Below are 12,003 nucleotides of genomic sequence, written 5' to 3' on the forward strand. Positions count from 1 at the left end.
GGGAGGTTTAGATTGGATGTAAGGAAAAATTTCTTTACTGAAAGAGTAGTTAAACCTTGGACCAGGCTGCCCAGGGAAGTGGTGGAGTCCTCATCCCTGGAAGTATTTAAAAGACGTATAGATGAGGCGCTGAGGGACATGGTTTAGTGGGCCTGGGGTGTTGGGTTGACGGTTGGACTCGATCTTAGAGGTCTCTTCCAACCTTAATGATTGTATGATTCTATGACAAGGGGGAATAGTTTTAAACTAAAAGAGGGGAGATTCAGACTAGCTATAAGGAAGAAATTTTTTACACTGAGGGTGGTGAAGCACTGGCCCAGGTTGCCCAGAGAGGTGGTGGATGCCCCATCCCTGGAGACATTCCAGGTCAGGTTGGACGGGGCTCTGAGCAACCTGCTCTAGTTGAAGATGTCCCTGCATATGGCAGGGGGGTTGGACTAGATGACCTTTAGAGGTCCCTTCCAACTCAAACTATTCTGTGATTCTATGAATCTCTGATAAGAAGTGAGGGAAGAAGGAGGTTATGTCCCCTTACAAAGGACTGAACACCCACCAACCAGCAATCCTTCCAGCTCTATTTCTGGCTGATCATATTTTCTTTTGGTACTTTCCATTGAGATCACCTTGTGATTTATTTTATTTGTTGTAGTGCACACCTATTTTCAGCTACTGCATTTTTCATCTTGATCTGCATTATCCTATTGTTTTCTGGGCTTTTTTTTGTTTTGGGTTTCTTTTTAAGGCTAATTCTGGCTACAGACAAAGCCAAACGCAACCCCTGGTGTTTTATGATGACCCTGGATGGCACATCTGTCACTGATAAATGATTCCTCATCTCCCTAGTGGCCTCAATGCCACTAAAGTCTCGATGCCTACCAACTACTGTTGCTTCTGGATAGGGCCTTTTAAACCACACACGCATTTTGGAGCTTGATCATGATCTATATATCCAACTCTATGTATCCTATGTATCCGGATGACAGGAACCTCATGAAGTTCAACAAGGAGAAGTACAAAGTCCTGCACCTGGGGAGGATCAACCCCATGCACCACTACATGCTGGGGGCCACCCAGCTTGGCAGAAAAGGACCTGGGTGTCCTGGTGGACACCAAGTTGAATATGAGCCAGCAATGGGACCTCGCAGCAAAGAAGGCGAATGGTATCCTGGGCTGCATTAGATATATTGCCAGCAGGTGGAGGGAGGTCATCATTCCCCTCTACTCAGCACTGGTGACGCCACACCTGGAGTACTGTGTCCAGTTTTGGGCTCCTCAGTACAACAGAGACATGGACAGACTGGAGAGAGCCCAGCGAAGGGCCACGAAGATGATAAAGGGACTGGAGCATCTCTGCTGTGAGGAGAGGCTGAGAGAGCTGGGACAGTTCATCCTGGAGAAGACAAGGCTCAGGGGGATCTCATCAATGTCTATAAATACCTGAAGGGAGGACAACAAGAGGACGGAGCAAGGGTCTTCTCAGGGGGGGCATTTTTCCCTGTGGGGGTGAGCGAGCACTGGCAGAGGTTCTCCAGGGAGGTTGCGGAGTCTCCGTCCTTGGAGATATTCAAAAACTACCCCTGGGCATACTGGGCTACCAGCTCTGGGTGGCCCTGCTTGAGCACGGGGCGTTGGACCAGATGGCCTCCAGAGGTCCCTTCCAACCTCAACCAGTCTGTGATTCTGTGATTTTTTAACCCCTGCTCTAAGCCATGGGCAGCTAGAAGGTAGGTGTCTGGTCATTCAAGAGTTGGTGGATCTGGTTAATATTTCTGCAAGAGCCGTCCCCTGCAGTAGCACTGACCACATCTTAGTGACTTAGTTGAATTATTTGCCTCTTTCCGCTTTGTAAAGTGGACTCCTTCCAGGGCATAAGAAAAGGAGGGGAGAGAAGGTCCCCATGTTATCACAGCGTCTACTCACTTTTGGATGATTTCATAGGATTATAGACTATCAGAATGGTTTGGGTTGGAAGAGACCTTTAAAGGTCATCTAGTCCCAACCCCCCTGCCGTGGGCAGGGACATCTTCAACTAGATCAGGTTGCTCACAGCCCCGTCCAACCTGACCTGGAATGTTTCCAGGGATGGGGCATCCACCACCTCTCTGGGCAACATGTGCCAGTGCTTCACCACCCTCATTGTAAAAAAACTGATGGCCAGAACTTACAGAGAAACCAAACTGCTTGAATAAGAGTGAGAAGGAAATCTGTAGCAGAGGAGAGGCTTGGGCAGTGTCTCTTACGCTGTCGGTCAGGCCCCTGGACTCTAAACCACCCTTCTCCTTCTGGAAACTCTTTAATGCAGAAACTTGATCCTCCCATCTGTTTTCTTCCCACTGTTTATTCGCTCCTTCCCCCTCCTCCTGCCAGAGGTCAGTCTCTGTATGACAGGCTGTTTCCAAACCGCCAGGAAAGTTAATACCTGACACGGCACAGCCCAGCTCAGCACCGTGCACCCCAGCCCCCAAGTACTTAACGGGGCTGGGGTAGAGGTGCAGAGGGGTGGGACTCCCCTCCCTCCTGCCTCGGCTGGGTTGTCATTTCCACACCCACCGGACGGCGTTTGCTGCTTTGGTCTTTCTGGGTGAGTTGAACGTTTAATAATTGTCAAAGGACTTAAGGGTCCAGCCAAGCCGGTCTGTGCATAAACATCTAAGTGAGACAAGTGCTTGACTCGAAGTTTTCTTGGTAAGACCAGTTTCTCATCTCAGAGGCATCTGAGGGATGCCAAATTAATGTGGTCCAAAGGCAAGGAGCTGTTATCAGCTCAGGGTTGTGCTCTCCAAACTGAGCCATGGGTTTGCTGGCTTCCCCAAGCTTCCCCTCAGCACGGTCGGGATGCTGGTTTGTTTCTTGGCTGCTGACAGTGGTAATGACCCCATGTCAAAGGTGTTATGAGTCCTTCCAGATCACAGATCTGGGGTGATCCTGGCCCTCCCAACAAATGAACTTAAATTTGTGTTTTGGAGGATGAGGTCTACTTTATGCTTCTCCTTCATGGAGAAATATCTTGATAGCTACAGTTGTTCAGTGCTCACAGTGATTACTCAGTAGCAGAAACCCCCCTTTATTCTGTCTACTCAAATGTGGGTCCAAGACATGGGTGAAACCCTGCCCCAGTTCCCCCAGCTCCCGCAGAGACATGGCTAGACCTGCTCCATGCACTGTCAGCCGTGTTAGGGAAATGCATACGCAGACGTTCAGGAGCTCTGATGAGAAGCCATGTACCAGCCAGGATCTCAAGCAAATTAATACAAATTAATTTTAAACTGGATTAGTTAAACCGCATTAACATCCCAAGCAGATGCTCTTAGCTGGAATTAAAGTGGCTTTTGTTTGGTATTTGTTTTGTTTTGTTTTGTTTTAATTCATTTTGGAGTAGAATTAAGCTAATTGGAATTAGGGCTTCTGAGTCACTGAAGTGTTGCAGGAGTGGCACAGGAGTTCACCACTGGTTTAACAAGGCTGCTTTAATTCACCCCTCGAGATGTGGCTGGGATTTCCTGGTTGTCCTCTGCGGACTGGACTGTCCTGCCACAAACCACGGGAGGAGGAAGGATGGGCGATTCCCCATGTAAGGCTGGTGTACTAATATTTGAGGAAAGTAAAATACTCCCTGAGTCGAAAGGGTTGGAGGGCTGGGTGCTCCAGCATGCCCGGGAGATGAAGCGGTACCCAGGCATTGTTTGCAGGGCTGAGACGATTAAAAAGTTGTTAAGTGAGGAATTAGATCAAGTCAAGTGGAGATGAGTATGGGCAGTGCATGGTGCTTGCCATGCCGGGGGACAGGTAGTCAGAGAGAGCACTGACATGCCATGACATTGCATCCTTAGGGATGGATGAACGTGGGGTAGGAGACAGGGAGTAGCAGGGCATTACCCCCACAGCTGTTCGCAGAGCAGAGGAGGATGTGGTCAGGAAGGCTGGTCGGCAAGCTTGTGCCTTCTTCATTTAAAGTCTCCCAAATTGAATTGCTATTGTATGTCTATTCTTCTCTGCCCCCAAACTCTGTTTCCAAGGATGTTGTGTTCATTAATCTGCTCTTAAGTAGGATAAACCTCCTTTCAACTTCATCCTAAGCAAATCCTCAGGTGCCTTGCTGGCTACCCATGCACCTCCAAAGAGCGTCTCTTGCAGGATGAAACATGCAGCCAGTTTCTCTGTGGGATGAAACCCAGCAGAGAAAACCAGAAATCCAGCCAGAGATGAAGAAGGAGAAATTGTGCCAAGGCGAAGAGAAGCGGGTAGCCCACCCAAGGGTGTCTGGATGGAAGACCAAAGGAAGGGCAAATATTTGAGTACTGCCAGCAGCTGCTGAGGAAGATGGGATTCAGGTCCCGGCAATGGCGTGAGTCTGAGAGGGACAGTTGGAGAAAGAGGGCTTTAGGCACTGGGGTTTTCTCCAGGTGCCACAATGCCAGGTCAGAGCTGTGTTTGCAGCAAGAATCGGGGAGTCTGACCAGCCAGGTGGGTTTAAATTGAGTTAGGATGGGACTTCATCACCCTCACTCCCAAAGCTGGGTAAGGACAGCAGCTCCAAAATGCCCAAGTCCTCCCTTGCTCTTGCGTGATGCTGCTTTTGGGGGTCTTGTAGGACCTCCTTTATCTAGTGGCTTAGCATGTTGCTTGGCAGCGCAGATGGTGGGACACAGTCCTCTGGTGACCTCGGTGGTGGCCCCTCCCTTACCTCTCCTGGTGGCCTCTCCTCCCCCAGTCACCCGAGGGCAGAGAAGAGAGGGCCAAGACATGCGACAGAGAAGTTCCTCAGAAAAGGAGAGAGAGATGGCTTTGGGCCATTTGGCCATGTCTTGCTTTTGCCCTAACAATCTCTCTTCTCTCCTCCAGCCAACAGAAGGAAGCAAAGTGAACAGCCAAGACTGCTCGAAACCAGAAATTATATTTAACGTCACGGGCGATGACACAAAATCCCAAGTTACAAATAATACCACTCTTCTATGAAAAGAAAGAAAATATTCCTGGCAGGGCTTGGTTCATGCGAACTTGGGCTGTCCCCTCTCTGCAACGCTTCGTACTTCCCCAGAACCGCAGCACTCTCAAATAACCCCCGTCATGGTTTATGCAATTATGAGAATGAATGAGCTATGGGATGGAGCCATCCCAAATCATAGCTCCTAGGGGTCAATTCTCCAATAACTCATTTTAGTTACGCTAACAAAAAAACCAGTAACGCCAGCAAGTCCTCAAGCACGATGACAGAAATGACAGAGGTTGGGACTCTGCCAGTCGCTATAGATAACAAGGTCCAACTGGCACTTAGGTAACCCCAAGGCTAGTAAGAAATGTCCCGTGGCTCTTCACGAGGGGAAAACAGTGCAGTGAAGACCACAGGGACCTTCTCCACACAGCAGGCACTTTTCAGGCTGCCCAGAATAAAGCTGGTAAGATGATGCCTGCTGGGGTTGCTCTGAATGATGGCAGCACCTGAAGACAAGATTGGTCCCTGTAAGACCTTAATTTTAGCTTCCTGCCGCTAGATTTAACTTGTAGCCCAGATTGTGTGATCTAAAGGTGAAACGCCTTGTCTACGCCAAGCATCCAGCTTCAATTTATAGTCAGCAAGAAAGACGGTGACTTCTGCTTGAGGACTACGGTAGACATGAATCTTGTCAAGCTTAGGCTTTCCCCATTTCACGCCCGTCCTCACCTTCTGCACGTCCATGGTGCTCCTCAGCTGAGGTTACCAAAGCACCTTGGCTGTATGAGGGAGGTTGGTGACAGCAGTCTTACAGTGGCAGGAGGGGCTGGGGCTGGGGAGAAGCAGCAGTGAAGATGTGCGTTTGCTTGACCATGTGACGGAGAAATTTGTTTTTACTGTAATGCTGGGTGTATCCTTCATAATAAAAATGTGCTGATAAATGATGGGGAAGGGACTGTGCGAATGGAGATAAGGGTTTGGGCCAAAACCTGTCAGCAGCAGACAGATCATTGACTTCTTATTGAACATAGCATAGGTAGAGCAGTCCAAGGTATCCAAAATCTCTCTGGAGGCGACATCAACCCACAGCAGGCATCACTGGATATCTGTTCAACTGTAGCCTGCCCCAAACAGATTCATTTTACACCTTTTGGTATATTTTCCGCAAGTTTAAGACCCAGCTGAGCTCAGCCATATAATGCAGGCCTATCATGAGGGCGTATAAGAAAGAAGGACTAGAACAGGGTTAAAATACAGGGGGGTGAAGCAGAAATAACTTTCCCGGGCGATGCACTGGACCCCCCCTTGGATTCTCAGTGCTTTTTTTCTCATCCCCCTTTTAAAATCACCCAAACTCATTCAGGTCCTGCCTCACCCTATAGCTCCCAAACCCCTAACTAAAATACAGTTAGCTCCAAGGGGAATAACCCGAGCAGCAAAGCGGCACTTGTGCAAGGGTGGTATCGGCAGAGGGTGCTCCTTGCATGCGCTGCGGAGGCACAGCTCGGAGCCTGCACGCTCCCACGTGCCAGACGCTCGCTGCAGCAAAGTGCAAATTCACCCCGCCCAGATCCCCAGAAAACAGATGCTCATCCTGAACTTTCTTCACTTCCGTGACAGCAAACATGCCCAGGGATCCTTCAAAGGCAGCATTTAACGTCACTTCCTAAAATAAAATAGCAGGCAGCTCTTCCTGCCTCCAGACACTGATGCTTGGCCACGCTAAGTTTGCTGCCAGGGTCTGGGAGGATTAGGAGCCACATTTAATCTTCCCAGGATGACTAATCCTCCAGGGATGAATGAACTCAATCTACACATAAATACAGCCCGGGGTGCTGGGTCTCCATCCGTCCGCCTCCCCAAATCCCACTCCCCTTGTGCCCCTGTTGTGGCTGGGGCTTTGGGCAAGTCAGAGGTCTATGGGAGCACCCAGCTGCGCATGCTCGGACCAAAAGCTCAGCTCAGCTCCTCATGAGAGCAGCATACAGGGTGGCAAAAGCAATATTTAGGATGCTTAACTTCCATGCTGCTAGGAACAAATCAGCCTGTGCTCGGAGGTATGAAATGAAATACCTTCCATGCAAGGAAGCAAACGCGTTTGGGGTTTTTAGGTGGGAAAAAAGCTGGCAGATGGGGGATATAACAGAGTATAAAACCAGGAGCGGCCTGGGTAGGTGGGACAGGATTTGCTTGGGCTAACCAGGGAGCTTCCAAGGAAACAAGCAGGGAGCAGGGAAGTCTTCACACTGCGTGGTTCACCTGGGGAGCTCCTTGCTGTGGGATGTTGGGGATGCCAAGTGTTTTTCTGCGCTCTTGTAGTGACAAATAGCAGCAGATGCATTCAGCAAGGACTGTTAAATCCTATATTCTGGCTTAGAAAGTCCTTGAGCAAACAAAGTGTGGAAGACTGAGAACATGTTTTAAGGAAATAACATTATGTGATTGCTTGCTTATAATGCATTTTTTATTATATTTTTGTTTTCCTCTGTCCTTTTGCCGAGCCCGCTCTGACTTCTCCCAGACCAGCAGGGAGAAAGGCTCCACCAAACCCTCCCTGCCTCCACCAAGTGAGCTGCAGCCAAATCCAGTAGCTCTACTGGTCTTACCGGTCCTCCCTGCCTGGCAGTGGCACCCAGGGAGGGAAGGACAGACGGACAATGCAGTGTGGTGTTCAGGAGGAGGTTCGCATGGCCATACAAAGGGAGAGGAGAAGAGGTGTCTCTGGACTGAGCTGGCAGCTAAGTTTTAGCAGGGAGGTTGGTACAACACTGCCCAAGCGGCAGCTTATGGCCACAGATAATTTACAGAATATATATTGCATACAGTCATTACAGCCACATAAATAGCTCATGGCAATTCTAGCATTTCCTAAGGCAACCTTGAGAATAATTTGTTGGGAACCCCCTTGGTGTTTCTTATTAAACATCATAAAATATTACCTGTCCCTTATGGTAAAACTCACCACGAGCTTTCCTGGGATGCGTTCCCGTTCCTCCCCAGAAGACTATGATATACCTTTTTGGGGCCTTGCTTTGAAGCTCATCCAGAAGCCCTTAAATCACAGGTTAAGCTCTGAGATTAGCCATAAAATAACTCACTGCAGGTCCTCAGCACCACTTTCTGCCATGCCTTTGAGCAAAGAAACCCATGGCAGTGGGACACGGCCGAGGTAGACTTAGTCTCATCGATGGTCCTGGAGAGGCTGAGGGGGATGCAGTTCACCCAGTTGAGACACGGGAAGTTTGGCTGGCGTATGCCAGCTTCCAGCACAAAATTAAGTGGATTTACTTGAATTGTCCACAGCAGTGGAAAGGGAGGGTGATGGCCTGGTTCAGCCCAGCACATCTATCTCTAGCAGTTGCACCCAGGTCCGGTGAGAGGCGATCCCAGCCTGCACAGTGCTGTATGTCACTAACCGGACACGGTCACAGACAGCACTCCCCTTTGCTCCTTCACCGACCCAAGGAGCATACTGGGACGAGATGAAAATTGAAATGAGGGGACGGGAAATCAGGGGAAATCAAAAAGCTCCGATTTTCCTCGTGCAACATTTACTTTTGGGGTATCCTGGAGGTGTTGCCTTTACAGGCCGATCTAAGTATATCCGTGGTGTTGCAGTCAAGGCAGTTTGCCTTGACATCAGGTGATGTTTCCACTCTGATGAAAAGGAGGAACGTTTGCTGGGACACACTGTCTGTGTAACCAGGTTGTGGCTTGGCAAAGCCCCCGTTTTACCTGCAGCACTAGGGTCAATGTTGTACTGAGTTGTGGCCTGCAAAAGGCGATGATGTGACATCAGAAGATACATTTTAGGCACCATCATTTCAGGGGCAGATGTGCTCATCTGAGTTGTTATAACACAAGTATGCGTAAGATCTACTCAGAAATAGTAGGAGAGATCCAGACAGACCTCATCTTCTCATTTGTTGCCCAGCCCTGACTTCTGTCATAAACTAATTCTCCTTCCACACCAATCTTGCAGTCTGCACTCCAGGACCTTGAAAATTTCGGGTGTGTTTTACTGGGGCTGTGTGGTTTTTTCTCCCTGACAAACTGAAGAGAGAAACCTCATGTTTTACTGTTGAACTGCAGGGCTGGGATTCGAAAGAGCTGGCTCTCATTTCTCATTGAGCAGCAAACCGCATGGGTGACCTTGGGCACGTCATCTCTGGTCCTCTCTTTGCTCCAGCTCCCCCTAATGCTTATCCCAGGCCCTACTCTATTCAGGATGGACTCTCAACCCGGGCTCTTGTTTTTCCTTTGGGCTGATGAGTCCTTTGGCTGCTTGGGCTCCCCACTTCATTTTACCTGGACTACAGTACCCAGCTCCTGACTCTAGGCTGTGCCTAACCATGAGGCACAGCTGTCCGCATCCCACCTGCGTTCCCTCAAGAGGCAATGTTTCATTAAAGGAATCATCTTACAAATTCCCATAGCTTGGTCTACCCTAGAAACTCACTCCCTTGCATGGCCCATGAACTCTTCTGCTGCATTGCTCAGATTTGTACTGACTTGTGATGGCTCTGAGGCAGGACTTCGTGCTGGTCCATGCATTCATGCCATGCCAAGGGGATAGCAGATAGAAAGTAAGGGCAAAGGCCTGCCACGTGCATTAAAGTAAATCTGGAAATGTCACAGAAGTTCCTCTCAAGGGAACAGCAACTCTGTGAGACTGCCCAGTGCACACCCAGCTTTACCCATCCAGCCTCTTCCCCAGCAGAAGGGGATGCTGACCTTGCAGGGCGCCGGGACCTCTTGGATTTTGGTCAAAACTTGGACCTGTGTCCACTGGGTGGACAACCTGAGGAGCAGGAGTGTCACAATATAGACATGGAAGACAGGAAAGGGGAGATTTCCCTAACTGCTGGAATGCAGCGAGGTTAAACGGGTGCGTAAAAGGCAGATGATTAAAGGATGCAGTTGTGAAACTGGTGGTCTACATTTTTTCTGGGTTTTGCAGTAATCTGGGAGCTGGGAAGACAATCCTTCAACACTGACCTCCAAGCACCTCATGCCACGACTGCTGGCCCCAGACCCACCTCCAAACACCAAGGATAAAGTTGGTCCCCGAATCTCCTACGAGCCGATGGGATCGGTGGCACTTACCGTGATGGGGAAATAGTCCCTCATGTACCTCCAGACGACGCTGTTCCGGACGGTGTGGATCCGCCTCCCGCCCTTGCTGGGTTTTTCCCTGTCTATGAACCACCATGCAGCGTAGAGGGCACTGACCAGCCAAAAACGCGTGAAGAAGAGGGCGATGAAGGCAACGGTGCAGCACTGTGCTGAGAGAAAAGCCAGACAGTGAGTTGGCAGTTGGGTTAGGTGGGCACTGGGAGAGGAATGATTCACCTGAAGGGACCCGGTCTGTTTGGAGCCGGGATGGAGCCCAAGCCTTCACCGGGCTTGCTGCTGAATTATTTTATCAGTGTGAAGGCACCTTTGATGCAAAGCGGTGGTTTCTTTCCTGTCTGCCCCAGGAACCCAGAGAGCAACCAAGCACCGTCCTTGCAGCAACCACCTATTTCTCCAAAGGCCACCGTGTCCCCCTCTTCCCACAAGTCTGATGGACCTCACTGCATCCAGAGGGTCCTCGTGGATCAGATCTCTATCCCTTTGCTGTCTGGCTTTTCTCTGGAGTCAGTCTGACCTCTGCAACGATAATGCCCGTGTTTTACCCCAAAACTCCTGTTAATACCCCCTGATGACACCTGGCATTTTGCAACAGCAGCAAAGTGGGGCACTATGCCCTGTCCACACAGTCCTCAATAGCTTTGTCCTGAGCTATCGCTTCCCCATTTTAATTGTCTTGGATTTTTAATTTTTTATCTTCCCATATATAAGATTGATTTTTTTCTTATTGATTTTGAACCTTTTCCTCCACTTCTCGGTTGACTCTCAACTCTAATCTTGGCCTCTAGAGGATTTTCAGTCCTTTCAACTCGGTGTCATCACAGATTTTATAAGAATGCTCTATTTCATTCCCTAAGACATTAATGACTTGGGACTTTCCCAAGTCATTAAAGACTTTTCTGAGCTGCTTCCAATCAGTGCTCAGCTTTGCCCTCTGCCACCCACCTCCCTCATGCCCTGTGTTTTGGCACGGGAACAAGAGAAGAAAAGTCTGTGTGCAAAACAAGCATCACTTGGTACATCAAATCCCACCCAAGCCCAACGTTGTCTGTCTGCACAGAGACTGGGAAGCACTGATGGCCACCAAGATGCCACCTGGTAAAGCAGATGCCCTAAGAAGTGCCTGGGAATAGCTGTGTCCTCTTCATCTGTCCCTCTGGAAGTCTTGGTGTTGTCTGGGAAGGAGGAGATGGAGCTAAAAAAACCAACCCTGTTCATCCAAGCCCTTTGCCTCACCCAGCTCATGGGTTACATCATGTTTGGCGGGCTGTATGTTTTGTTCTTCTCTGGGTCTTCAGCACAGATCCAGCACCCAGGGCTGAAGGACATGAGGATGGAGATGCCCTGTTCAGCTTCAGCTGTGAGATAGATGCATCCATGCCCTCATCCTCTGAGACCTGGATTTTCATCTTTGGGAGTCACCCGGCACCTGCCCTCTCCATCTCATCTCAGCTAAGGCCTATCAAAGAAGATGTACACGATGCTCTCATTTGAGACCTCCTTGTACCTCCTGTTTGCTTTAACAGCAAATAAGTAGAAAGGAGAAAGGAGAAATTAGTGTAAGGATAAATAAGTAGGTCTGGTTTGTAGGGGGTTTTTGTGATAAGTCACCCTGATCCTAGAGCTTTGATTGTAAAAACAAATCCCTGCCCCTTTTTAAAACACTGGCATGATGGTACTGGTAATTCCTGGGGGGTGGGGAAGGAAATTTAGCAGGATCCTAAACCTCCTTAAAGCTGAAATGGGATCTTATGTCCTCGTACAGGTAGAGACGCTGCATCGAGCAGCATTTGAACAGAAAAGCAAGGCAGGTGCCTGGGTAGGCACTAATACAGTGCATGGGGAAACACTGCAGCTCTCTGCAGAGCAACAGGTCCAACCCGCAATGCATCCTCCAGGCCAGAACGAACCACTGCTCGTGCCGGGCGCCACTCCTT

The 12,003-nt window shown here is 49.4% G+C and overlaps 1 protein-coding gene across 1 annotated transcript in view; it reads right to left on the minus strand.

The window, feature by feature from the left end:
- Nucleotides 1-12,003, minus strand: part of MOGAT2 (monoacylglycerol O-acyltransferase 2) — a 30,568-nt gene that overhangs the window by 7,321 nt on the left and 11,244 nt on the right. The window contains exon 2 of the mRNA XM_009321941.1: nucleotides 10,040-10,218. Coding sequence (XP_009320216.1) covers nucleotides 10,040-10,218 — 179 coding nt within the window. The remainder of the gene's footprint in view (nucleotides 1-10,039; nucleotides 10,219-12,003) is intronic.

Source organism: Pygoscelis adeliae, unplaced genomic scaffold (assembly GCF_000699105.1).
Source record: "Pygoscelis adeliae isolate BGI_AS28 unplaced genomic scaffold, ASM69910v1 Scaffold263, whole genome shotgun sequence".
Classification (NCBI taxonomy): domain Eukaryota; kingdom Metazoa; phylum Chordata; class Aves; order Sphenisciformes; family Spheniscidae; genus Pygoscelis; species Pygoscelis adeliae.